General features: G+C 42.2%; 1 protein-coding gene across 4 annotated transcripts in view; it reads left to right on the top strand.

Annotated features, from left to right (window-relative positions):
- PSME4 (proteasome activator subunit 4) overlaps positions 1–10,204 on the top strand; it is a 218,182-nt gene extending 207,978 nt beyond the window's left edge. For 3 of the 4 annotated variants that reach the window (XM_073339165.1, XM_073339166.1, XM_073339168.1), the window contains 2 exons: positions 918–1,056; positions 1,643–3,361. In XM_073339165.1, the coding sequence (XP_073195266.1) occupies positions 918–1,052 (135 nt within the window). In that variant the 3' untranslated portion in view covers positions 1,053–1,056; positions 1,643–3,361. Of the gene's footprint in view, positions 1–917; positions 1,057–1,642; positions 3,362–10,084 lie in introns of those variants that run through there. The other variant, XM_073339167.1, reaches the window with a different exon arrangement.
- The last annotated feature ends 3,707 nt before the right edge of the window (positions 10,205–13,911 follow it).

Consider the following 13,911-nt stretch of genomic DNA (forward strand, 5'->3'; position numbering starts at 1 on the left):
TTGATGTTAGAAGGGCACTAGCCTTTTATCTTGAACAGACCAAATCGTTCAGGAAAACTCCTAAATTGTTCCTCTCCACCTCGGACCATTCCAAAGGAAAACCCATCTCTAGGCAGAGTCTTTCCAGATGAATTTCAGATTACGTTCAGCTCTGTTACCGACAACATGACCTACAACCCCCCTCAAGGGTTAGAACACACTCCACAAGATCTGTAGCCACATCGGTTGCCTTCCTGCACGATGTGCCTATTACCGACATGTGCAATACAGCTACTTGGACTTCTCCTCACACATTCATTCAACACTACATCATCCGTCAGGTCTCAGCCTCTGACACTCGGCTGGGACACACTATCTTATCATCCGTTCAGACCTAACTCCAAATTCCCCCCTTTCCCCTGAGGGGCACTGCTTTACAGTCACCTACAGTCACCTTTACAGCACTCACAGGGACTCTACTCGAAGAAGAAGAAGAGAGGGTTACTCACCTTGTGCAGTAACTGAGGTTTTTCAAGATGGTTGTCCCTGTGGGTGCTCTACTGCCCACCCTCCTCCCCTCTACTTCGGCGTTCTAATTAATTCCTCTGCAGTCGAGAAGGAACTGGGGGAGTGAGGGGGCTGCACAGCACTAGTTAATTGCCGTTGCAGGCGCAAGACTGGGAGAGCGCATGTGTGGCCCAGCCAAGTATTTCTGTCAAAATTCTCCGACTAGAGGTGCAGGGCGCACAGTCACCTACAGTAGAGCACCCGCAGGGATTCACATCTCAAAGAACCTCAGTCACTGCACAAGGTGAGTAACCCTCTCTTACTTTTGTTGTTTGCTATCCCATTTAGGGAAACTTTCCACAGATGTGAAACAGTTCTAAAAAATATCAAAAATTAATACAGATCTAATTTTTTTCTTGCCTGCTACACAGATGACAGTAAAGAAAACACTGTCCAATTTCCGGAGGACACACCATGACAACTGGCAGGAGCACAAACAGCAGTTCACTGATGACCAGCTGCTTGTCCTTACAGACCTCTTAGTATCACCATGCTATTATGCTTAAATAGGTAAGGCTGCGTTTATTTTGGTTTAAATTAGAAAACATTCCCATTTTATGATGTCCACTCTAGCCATCCAGTCAAAGTAAAGGAAAAGAAGGTCCCAGATCCAGGGAAAAGCGTTCCCTCCAAATGAAGTCCCTATCAATGCTCAGTGGAGTATCTTCTGTTGGTTGAAAACTCTGCTTTTAGTGACCTGCTGTTTATCTTTACTTTATTCAAACAAAAATAAGGGAATACACAATAAACTAAAAGTCTAGGACTTCAGAAGAAAAGTTTTATCAACACTCCCTTTGCTCCCAAACCTTCTCAGCCCATAAGCTGCCCTCTGCATTTCTGTCAGAGGAGCATCACTAGAGAGACACAGGTACCTTGAGACTGAACATACCACATTCACAGTGTTCCTGGTCCTTGTTGACCTGCAGAACAAGGAATCAGACTTGAATTTGAACCCTGATCTCTTGCATGGGAATGATATGTGTTGTGACTGGACCACTGTGCTAGCCTGCAAGGGACTTTTTTAATCATCATTTTCTGTAGTATCACAAGAACATGGGTGAAGATATAATCTTGTTTTTAATTATTTCTATTTCAGGTTCTTCTTGGAAAAAATGAGGACCTAGAAACATTTCTGCAAAAATAAAGGAAACTCAAAACTAATTTATTGTGTATGGAACTTTTAGTCTTGGAAATCCTGATGCCTAATCAAAACCATTTTTAGAATACAAATATTAGGTCCTAACAGAGCTCTATTCATCACAAATTACAACTCTACAGGGAGTAGCTCTGGGAGTCCTGCGTTCTTCCATTACTGCATCTGTGGGGCCAGATCATTACTTGTTTCAAAGCGTACTGTCATGGGCCTGCATTATACAACCTTACCACCTTCAGCCTCTACTCACTGGCTTATACCACCCATCTCTTCCCATCGCCTCTTTTTTCTTTCTTATTCCATGTGCCCAGCCATTTTTTACGTCTGTGGATTTGCAGAGCACACACGACTGCAAGTCTGAACATTCTAAGGGAAGTGCTCCAGTTTTGGTTGACATTTTTTATCGTATCAACCTGCAGGAGCTGGTACCTATGAACCTCAAACCCACCTACTCCCATGACAAGAGGCCAGGAACCTATTTTTCTCAAAGGATTTTTTTTCACCGCTTGCATTCAAGTACCCATTAGGTGACAAACTCTGTGCCATTTAATCCATCTGAGAGTTGGACTACCCTTTTAAATCTGACCTTCTATGGAAATGGAAATATCCATTCTGTCCTCTGCAGCCTAGATCAGTACTATGGAAAGTGGGGAAATTTCCATGGCCTGGCCAAGTTTTAGGAGGTAATCTGACCAGGTGCACAACTTAAACCCATGACCATCTGCAGCTTCCTAAGGGTGGAAGGCTGTGGATCTTTTCAGATGAATAGAGCCCATAGATAATGAATTTTTTGCTATCAAGCAATGTTTTAATTCAGAGACTGAAGAGTATGTACAGTGTGTAAAAGCACTGAATGGCTGAATTTTTTTAACAGAATATTCTCATTAAAAAGACTATTAGTCACTATTTGGAGAAGCATATCTTGCATAAATGGAAGACTGCTAAGATTGTGGAAGTTCTGTTTTTGGTTTTGGTTTTTTGCCTGCAAGTTTGTTCAGAGACTGATATCTATTGGCTATTTAACAACATGTTTAATATGTGTTACATAGATGTAAAAGATTGTATAAATTGTAGAGGCATTGCTTTAGGAAGACATTGTACAGTTTGCAACCTTTTACATAACATCATTGTGAGATTAATTTGTAAAAATTCACACTTCAATGTTAATACTATAGTGCTTCTGGCTTTTGTATCAAATCAAATGCCATTAGTGTTTTTTAAATTATTTTCTTTAGCAAAATATCTTTCCTTGTTTAAAAGGCAGAAATTTTATTTTGTTTTAGTTTTCATTTATCTCATGACTGCATCTGATGAGGATTTTAATGCAACATTTGTGACCATCTCTAAATGCTAACATCACATGTTTTGATGTGATAAGATTATAGAAAGCAAGGTACCTCCTACAATGAAATAGTTCACAAGTTGATGTGTTTCATCTTTCACACAACCTGTACAGTCTTCCTTACAGGAACACTACAATATATTTTGAAATATCTACCTGCTGATTGAGTGACTCAATACAATTTTAAAGCACAGCAGTGTTCCTAGTACAGTATTTACTAAGTGTCAGCACACAGATGTAACCACTGTATAGTGTAGTGCCAAAATTATTTCAATTGTGTACCTAGTTTAAAACCCAATAAATGGATTGTTTGTAACATCTGCATTTTTTGTCTTTCACTATTTTCAGAATCTAATTTAGGATTGTCTACTCCAATTTCTATGGGGTTTTTTAATCAGATCTATATGCGTTGTGGAATTCAAGAGAAGTCAGGTTGTTTATGTGGTGCAGACTGTAGGTTGCCATTTTAAGTTTTTTTGTATTAACAATAGTCTCTTTACCCATCACTGAAATGCACTACCTCAGGAATAGAACATGTCATCTGTTCTAACATCACACAGCACCACAGTTAACGACAGCAAGGGAATAACACTGCATTCATTTGAAATGTGGGTATAATTTTAAGAGGGCACAAATGGAAGTTGGCCAAGATATTGAGATCACCACCATTCTATTGAGAAAATTTCTTTAGGAATACTTAACCACAGGTGGACACAACCTCTGTTTTATGACACTTCCTAGAATTAGCATCTCAACAACAAATTTCCCTTTAATACCTTACTTGAGATATTCAATCAGTACTACTGCAGAGGGAAGAATGCCACTTGTTGAATGACCAGTCCCTACTCCAGTAGGATCCTAGGTTTTTTTTGTCCTTGCATTGATGTGCTGATGATGCCTCACCCTCCTTAGCTTGTGAATTCTGATGAGACCAAGGACCAAAGGCTTTTCCTTCACAACAGTGAATTCATTAGTCAAACGGCTGTCTAAAGTCAAAGAAATTCAGCTCTCTCCAGTAGCATAAAAATTAACTTTGAAAGCACTAAAGATTGTAGAAAGCACATGTAATAAGCTATGCTATTTAAAGCACAACACCTCAGCTGAGAATTGATGTAGGAAAGCAGAAAGTTCTGCTTTGCCCCCTATGCTGGATTTAGGGCAATTGACATAGGAGCCAACTTCACATCAGTTGAGAATTCCCATTCTCAGTTGGCAAACTAGCCAGATTATGGAACTGGGATAAAAAGGGAGCTGAGAATATGGCCTGGTGCTTCAAAGATAATAATAACTGTATTGTAGCTAATAAGCAACTAGCACTGGCCATGATAGGTGAGCTCTGCAAATCCGTAGTAAATTGCTCAACTTGAAAATTCCCTGGGATAAAAATGTACTTGTGATTGTGCAAACAAATTTGTCTTTTAACTATTTCTTCCGTGGCTCACATTAATTTCATTCTGTCCTAGGCTTGGGCCATGATATGTGTAGTACAAAGAGAGCCTAAGACATGAGGCCTTGTATAAGAGGCCTGGTATGAGGCCTGAAGCCTGAACTACAGTAGTGGTCAAGCCTTGCTGGTATAAAGCAAAGTTAGCAAAAGTCAGATTGTGAGCATAAGTCAGACCCTGTTACAAAACATGCCTGCTTGCAAGTTCACAGAACCTGGCAAGAACAGGGCTGGCATTGCAAAAGCACAGACCTTCCTGGAAAGTACTCGGCACAGGACACTCATGCAAACACATTCCAGAAGAGTGGTACCAGAACACCCCGATACAAGGTTATGGTGTAAACACACTCCCCAAAGATATACAAGGATACACTGACCCCTCTTAAAGATAAAGTCAGGATACCAGGGTGATGGATAGAGATGTTTTGATCAAACCAACATGTACAAGGTAAAAGGGGGTAACTGATGTCAGAGGGGCAATACATAACTTGCTAGTATCAGTGTATAAAGAGGGATCTCAGAGGGCATGTCTTTGGCTGGCCAAGGGGGGGAATGGAAAGTCCTGCCATTCACTGAGCTGGTCCATTGTAATAGGCATGCATGTCTTAGTGGTCCTGTAGCATCTGTAGGACCGTGCTTTGTTGACAATAAACCTGGCCAGGCACCTTCGCTACTGAAACAGGTCTGTAATCTTTGTGGGCAGTTTGATCGAGGTCTGCTGTGTTGGCTATCTGCGCAGAGCTGGGACAGCACACAGAAAGAACACACACACACAGCCAATGATTAACTACAATATGTTTTGCCAAAACATTAGATTTAGGAACCATTTCTTGGGGTACCATCTTTGTTCATTGCTAAAATTTTCTTTTTTGGCTTCCCTCAAGCAACATACCGTAGAACCATAGAAGATTAGGGTTGGAAGAGACCTCAGGAAGTCATCAAGTCCAACTCCTTGCTCAAAGCAGGACCAACCCCAACTAAATCAGATATTCCAAAGCTAACAATCACCAACATATTTCTAACTAGCTTCCACCAATTTCAGCCATAAAATATTATTGTGAATCCCAACATATCCCCCAGTCTGAGACGTTTAGATTGTGCCTCTTCTCACAGATACTGGAGGCAGTTCACTTGTTTGTGGGGCTTGGCCCTTCTGCACTTAAACCACATTCTGAGTGATGGCTTCAATGCTCCCACCTTGTCATTGCCATCCTAGTTTATAAAGATGATTGTTCGTGCAGTAACAAGCAACGTCTTTTCCCCTGGTCTCTGCTGTCCCTTAGGGGACAGAAGTTTCTTGGGTTTTGCTCTCCAGAATCCCTTCTAAGTTTTCTCCCAACCATGGTGGAGCATGCTAAACAGAGCAAGCAGAAAGCTGAATTGCTCCATCTGCAAGGAGACCCTCTCAGGATCTGCAGAAGAGGTTCTCTGCCACAACTGCTTCCTGCGTGCCCTGACTTGAACATCCCGGCTGAGGGGGATTCTTCCGCAAAGACCCCACAGTAAAGAAGATAAAAGGGACTTTGGAGTGGACTCTAAAGCCTCCCTGGCAACCACGTTTCACTACACCCACGTTGTTCTGAAGCAATGACACAAAAGCCTCCACATCTGCAATCATGTCAAATTCCTATCAATGCTATAAAAATTTATCTCTGAAGTCTGTGATAGACTCTGTGAGGCATCCAGTGAGAGCCATGGAAGTTAGAATACCAGGCACCAGCTCTATCTTAAACTTTGGACTCATTACTTGACAGCAATTCCTCTGTGCCTCAGAATTCTCCAGTTGAATCCTTTGTGGGGAAGAGCTCATAGACTTTAAGACCAGAGGGGACCCTCATGATCATCTAGTCTGACCTGTGCATTGCAGCCCACAGAACCTCACCCACCTAGCTCTATCAGGGGCAGCCAACAGCACAAACAAGCCAAGGTATTTATGCCACCCTCTGGCAAAATTCAAGAACTACAAGCCTTTGTGCACAGGCAGAAGCTCCTTTCGTCACTACCTACAGAAAAGGTACCAGAGAAGGGATTTCTCTTATTTCAGGGGTAAGATCTGAAGCAGCAGGGCAGCCCTGGTCAAGGAATAGGTCCTACTTTTCCCTCAGTATGAATGCACCTGGGTCCTTTGTTCAGAAACTGGCCTGGGAGGCCCACTACTCATCTGTCTCGTTCTGTTCAACTTCAGGCAAGCGGATACTGGACACACTGCAGCATGTTATTCTCTGGAGCACCAGCCTACTTCATAGTCTACTCAGCTTCAAGGGATGTTGCCACATTTCAAACAACACTACCAGAGATAGCGCACCACTTAGACCGAGACGTAAGAGAAGTTGTCTCTGTCTGAAGAGAGATCCTCAGGGCTCTGCCCAGCTTTTTTCATACTATAAAGACACTGAAGTAGAGTTTGGGCCATGTTAAACTTCAAGAGGCTGAACAGTTCAATGAAGATGACAGAACTTAGGATAGAAATGATAAATTTATAGTTTCAGCAATGTATCCAAGGGAGCTGCTCATGTCAGTGGATTTTTCTAATGCAGACCCAGATTTTTCTCGTGTACTTTTCCCCTGTATCCCTTTTCTCCAGGTGCAATTGGTCATTGTTTTGCTTATGTAAGTTCCAAATTAACTCAGCCTAGTTCTACTGTCTCTCTGATAGAATCCCAGTTTGTTTAAACGTCTGTAATGTACTTTTCATAGCAAAAAGAAAAGGAGTACTTGTGGCACCTTAGAGACTAACCAATCGATGAAGTGATCTGATGAAGTGAGCTGTAGCTCACAAAAGCTTATGCTTAAATAAATTGGTTAGTCTCTAAGGTGCCACAAGTACTCCTTTTCTTTTTGCAAATACAGACTAATATGGCTGTTACTCTGAAACTTTTCATAGCAGTTTATCAACTTTAGAAAAACCTCCCCTCTCCCCTTTTCGTAATTTCATTCTACAAGTGGTGAGCTGAGTTAAATTATTTTCATTTTACTTTCATTTATATTTTTCAGCACCTGTCTAGAGCTGTTTTAGAAAAGTTGTGAAACACACGCACTCTGTTATAAAGAGGAATGATATTTAAAATTCTTTTCAAAAATAATACCCAACCTCGTGCAGAAAATATTCACAGGACTTGGCCTTGCATTGGAAAAGATGCCTTGGGGATCAAGTTTCTTAAGTAGTAGTTTACTAGAGGGTGTGTGTATGATGTTTAGTAATGTTAGGATTAAAGACCGTCATATGTTAGAAATGCTTATTGTCGAGGGATGTTCTAAGAATACTGTAAAGAATGAGTTCATATCCAAATGTCTAATGAGAGATGCTGCAAAAATGATTGCGATCATGTTTCCTGTCTCACAGACACGAATTGATTTTGCTGTCAGCCATCCTTTTTAAAAGGGGAGGACGAGAGAGAGACTCAGGTTGCCAATGTAAAAGGATTGTGCAGTATTGTTTCTTGTTCCCATGGAGATCCTTTTTGCCTCAATTCATCTCTTCACTTCCTAAATACAAGACCTGAGTTCTAATGACCTTTTTGTCTAGCACATGCCACATTCTGTGATCTTCATAGCAGCTCAGCAGACTATGTACAGTAGTCCTGTGCTCTGCTTGTTTTATTTTGGTGATTGATATTAAAAAGAGAATTTGAACACACAACCTTCTACTTAAATTTGTAAAAGACTGCCACACTTCTACTAGAAACATTTGTGCTGTACCCAGAGGTATATTTCTACATTTTGATAACTATAGTACTGGGAAAAAAAAATCTCGCCTCTGAGGTCTTCCATATTAATTAATTATTACCTTTAGCGAAACAGTTTTTCCTTTTGAGAAAGTGTCCAGTTCACAAATATTTAACCCTTCACTACCACCTCTAATGGGCAAAAATTTTCAAACTACGGTTTTTGAAACTAAGCTCCTAAATCCATATTTTGGCATCTCGGGGCTGGATATTCAGAAATGCCGAAGTGACCAAGGAAGTCAGTGAGACTTGTGCTCCCAAGCTCTTAAGCACTTTTGAAAACCCGACCCTAAATAAATAGCCTGATTTTCAAAGTGCTGAGCAGCCTTTTCTCAACCCATTTATGTAGGTGCCCAAAAGGGAATTCAGGAGCCTGATTGTAAGCACCCAAGTTTGAAACTATGACCAATAATAATATTTAGCACTTATACGGACCTTTCCATCCCTAGACCATAAAGTACTTTGCAAAGAAGGGCAAGTTATCATTTCCACTTTTCAGATGGGGAAACTGGGGCACAGAGGGTTTCAACTTCCAGAAGGTCACATTAGTAAGTCAATAGCACATTCAGAAACAGAACCCAGGCCTGCTAACTCCACTGTTACTAAGCTGCTGTAAGAGTAATAGCAGAAGAAACTTTTAAAAATGTTATTTGAGCAGCACCAAAAATAGTCACTCTGCTGTAAGTTTTGCACAAACAATCCCTGGTCTTGCATTTGTCAGAATCATCCTGTTAGTCCCCAAACATGCTAAATGGCTCGGAAAGAGTTTCTCACTCAAACTGAACAGTATTAATCACTTTGCGGTAACTCCCTCCTGCATGTAGTAAAAGATCAGAGAATGATTTTTCAGTTGTGTTTAATTACACAATAATGTTTTCTCTGAGGTCTATAGCTAAACTTAAGGAGTGAAATCATGGCTCCATTGAAGTCAGTGACAAAACTCCCAGTGCCTTCAGTGAGGCCAGGATTTCACCCCAGGAAGATAAATGAACCGTGATCCAGGAACATCACAAGAGACAGGACAGCTGAGAAAAGCATAATCTGAAGCAGTAAGGCACAACTGATGCCTTGGGGAACCCCATTCTGCATATCTTGATAACAGCAACATGGAACAAGTGTTTAGGCCAGAAGAGTCTCTCCTTCTTTTAATAATGGTGGCTACGCCAGTGGCCCTTTCCAGGAGGAGACTGACATCTCATTGCTGAACAGCCCTATAATTAATTTCAATAGAAAAATAGCTGGAAGAGAATTTAGCCTACAGTGTGCATTGGCCAGGCTGGTGAACTGAGTCATAAGTTTATTGAACAAAAATATTTGCCATATTCTTGGTTTTATAAAGAAATGTTTTAAAAATAAATCTACATGTATCTCAGATGAACTTTCAAACTGTCAGTGCAACTTTCCTGTGTTGCTGTTTTGTTGCATATACAAAGCACTGCAATGCTTTTATGTATTTGTCTGGGCTTTTTCCAGTGATGGATAACAAATTCATACAAAACCAGTACAGTTCATGCAATACCAATACATAAAGCAGGAGTCCTTGCACAATAGCAGTTTCATAGCACCTCGCTGCCTTGTCCAGTCAGGCTGGTTAATATCTAGTGTGTATTGCTGCCATACATTTTCAGTGACTAATGACTTTCGGTGCTGTCATTTTTGAATGCCTAACTTGAGACCCTTGAGGAGGCATATTTTCAGAGGGCAGGTGCTGAGCATTTCCTGCAAATGAAGCCCATTTAAGTGTATCTAATTAGGCACCCAAAAATTGAGACACCCAGAATCTCGAGTCACTTTGAAAACTGACCACAATGTTTTGTGAATGGCAAGTAATTAATGTAGCGCTCAAAGAATGAGATACTATTTGTGTTTATTAGTTGTCCTGTGACAGCACCTAGGAGCCCAGGTCATGGACCAGGATCCCACTGTGCTAGGCGCTGTACAAAACAGAACAAAAAGATGAAGAGCTCAAAACGTACGTATAAGTCAAGAGACAACACGAGGTGGCTACAGAGAGATGGGGGAGATACCGTATTCAGTTTTCTGAGGTATTTTTTAAAGCCACCTAGATACATTTTCTCCATTGGTAACCTTGGATAATAAACTTTCTTCACACAGGGGTGGTGGGAGGTTGATTTGCATTCATGTTTATAAAGTGCTCTGACATCTTTACATGAAAAGTGCTAAAGAAATGCAAAGTATTAATACTGAATGCTGTCAAGTGGACCCTCACCAATCTACCCTTTGGCTAATTTCCAGCTCACAGTAAAGATGTAATAGCAGATGCTGCAATGACATTTCATATTATTTGAGATTTCATTCTTTGTATTAAATACACTACAACGTATGCTGAAGTTTCAAATACTGTAGTGTGATTAATATAGAACACATTATGGAAATATGCTCCACCTTTGGGCGGGAGGAGGGTTGGTTTGATTTTATCATCATATTTGTTCACATAGGACCCAATTCGGCAAAGCACTTAAGTGGGTATTTAACTTTAAGCATGTGATTACTTGACTTCAGTAGGACTGTAATGCGGGAGGGGAGAGATCTGTTCCCTGCTGTGGCATCCCCCAGTGGCTGCATCTGGGAATTAGCTCTGCCTATTTGGATGCCTTCTTCCTTCACTTGCTCACTTGCGACGTAGCCCCTCTTGCTCTCTAGGAATCACAGTGCTTCCTCTTCGTGATTCAGCCCTTTGGCCAGGTCACTACATAGTTTTCCCCTTCCAAGGTAATAAAGTCTCACTGGACCAGCTGTCCGAGTGCCATTCCAGGCAGTCTTCCTAGTCAAGATTGTGCCACTTTCCAAGAGGCTGTTAGGGGAATGCAGGCATGCCCACTACTCCAGGTTCCAGCCCAGAGACCCTACAATTGGCAGCCAAGGCTTGCACTGTCTCAATCCTCACTGCCATGTCCGTGGGCGTCTTCCTACTCCACCCTCTGCAGGTTTTCTTCACCACCACCCCTCTGGGTAAACCCTTCCCTTGGGGTCAAGATCCCAGGGTGTCCACACCCCCACTGGGTTTCCTCTTTCTCTCTTTACCAGGTTCAGAGTGTGACTGCAGACCTCCAGGCTGCAGCCCCTGCTATTCCCATGTCCTGGCTTTAGACAAGCTCGTGCTCAGATGGGCTCCAGCTCCAATTAGTGCTTGTCAGTCAAGCCTAAGTCTCCCCCAGGTCCAGTCAACTAGGTTAATTAGCTCCTTCTGAGCCACCTTCATCCCTTCGGGGGGTGGGGGAGTGAATACCTCATCATAGGGATTACTTGTACACTTAAAGTCAAGCATGTACTTAATTGCTTTACCAGACTGAGGTCTTGGTGTCAGATTCTGGTATCCCTACATTAGGTAGCACCTTAGCCTACAAGCTGAATGAAATGGAATTCACCACAAAGTAGTTCTGTAGCCTAAGTGTTATATTTGCTTGAGGTGTGTGCATGAGCCACACAGGAATTATCATGAGCACAGAGTTAACCAGATGCATTGGGGCACAGGGGTGAGGGGGAGAGCAGCTTTCTTCTAAAGCATGAAGCAAAGGCAACTAACTCTAGGATTCAGGATGCCGGATTCGATGGAGCTTTGGTCTGATCTGGTGTAGCAGTGCCTATATTTAGAGTACTTCTAAATATATGAAAGCTGCATTTGGGGCAGGAGAGGAGTTAAAAATGCCAGATGCAATATTTATTGATGTTTTGGTGGAAGAATGATAATCAATGGGACACGGTAATACAAGAGTACAAAATATATAGGAATGACAGAGTAGGTAATACTGGTGCGGGTGAGGCACTGTATGTGAAAGAAATCATAGAATCAAATATAATAAAAATCTTAAATGAATCAAACAGTACCATAGAATCTCTATGGATAGAAATTCCATGCTTGAAAAATAAGAGTACGGCGGTAGGAATATACTACCACCCACCTATGTAAGATTGCAATGGTGATTGTGAAATGCTCAGGGAGATCAGAGAAGCTGCAAAAACAGAAATAATGTGGGGGGGGGTTTAACTATCGCCATATTGACTGGTAACATGTCACCTCAAGACAGGATGCAGAGATAACATTTCTAGACAACATTAATAACTGTTTCTTGAAGCAGCTACTCCTGGAACCCACAAGAGGATGAATAGGTCAGAATATGAACAAGAGGCTGCTAGGCAGCTCTCCAACACCACATTCTCCAAACCATTACCTTCTGATCCCACTGAGGGTTACCAAAAAAAAACTACACCATCTGCTCAAGAAACTCCCTGAAAAAGCACAAGAACAAATCTGCACAGACACACCCCTGGAACCCTGAACTGGGGTATTCTATCTGCTACCCAAGATCCATAAACCTGGAAATCCTGGACGCCCCATCATCTCAGGTATTGGCACCCTGACAGCAGGATTGTCTGGCTATGTAGACTCCCTCCTCAGGCCCTACGCTACCAGCACTCCCAGCTATCTTCGAGACACCACTGATTTCCTGAGGAAACTGCAATCCATTGGTGATCTTCCTGAAAACACCATCCTGGCCACTATGGATGTAGAAGCCCTCTACACCAACATTCCACACAAAGATGGACTGCAAGCTGTCAGGAACAGTATCCCCGATGATGTCACAGCAAACCTGGTGGCTGAACTTTGTGACTTTGTCCTCACCCATAACTGTTTCACATTTGGGGACAATGTATACCTTCAAATCAGCGGCACTGCTATGGGTACCCGCATGGCCCCACAGTATGCCAACATTTTTATGGCTGACTTAGAACAACGCTTCCTCAGCTCTCATCCCCTTATGCCCCTACTCTACTTGCGCTATATTGATGACATCTTCATCATCTGGACCCATGGAAAAGAAGCCCTTGATGAATTCCACCATAATTTCAACAATTTCCATCTCACCATCAGCCTCAGCCTGGACCAGTCCACACGAGACACTACAGTGCTAATAAGCGATGGTCACATAAACACCACCCTATACCGGAAACCTACTGACCGCTATTCCTACCTACATGCCTCCAGCTTTCATCCAGACCACACTACACGATCCATTGTCTACAGCCAAGCTCTACGATACAACCGCATTTGCTCCAACCCCTCAGACAGAGACAAACAACTACAAGATCTCTATCAAGCGTTCTTACAACTACAATACCCACCTGCTGAAGTGAAGAAACAGATTGACAGAGCCAGAAGAGTACCCAGAAGTTACCTACTACAGGACAGGCCCAACAAAGAAAATAACAGAACGCCACTAGCCATCACCTTCAGCCCCCAACTAAAACCTCTCCAACGCATCATCAAGGATCTACAACCTATCCTGAAGACTACCCATCACTCTCACAGATCTTGGGAGACAGGCCAGTCCTTGCTTACAGACAGCCCCCCAACCTGAAGCAAATACTCACCAGCAACCACACAACAGAACCACTAACCCAGGAACTTATCCTTGCAACAAAGCCCTTTGCCAACTGTGTCCACATATCTATTCAGGGGACACCATAATAGGGCCTAATCACATCAGCCACACTATCAGATGCTCGTTCACCTGCACATCTACCAATGTGATATATGCCATCATGTGCCAGCAATGCCCCTCTGCTGTGTACATTGGCCAAACTGGACAGTCTCTACGTAAAAGAATAAATGGACACAAATCAGATGTCAAGAATTATAACATTCAAAAACCAGTCGGAGAACACTTCAATCTCTCTG

The sequence above is a fragment of the Lepidochelys kempii genome, chromosome 3 (assembly GCF_965140265.1).
Source record: "Lepidochelys kempii isolate rLepKem1 chromosome 3, rLepKem1.hap2, whole genome shotgun sequence".
Lineage (NCBI taxonomy): Eukaryota > Metazoa > Chordata > Testudines > Cheloniidae > Lepidochelys > Lepidochelys kempii.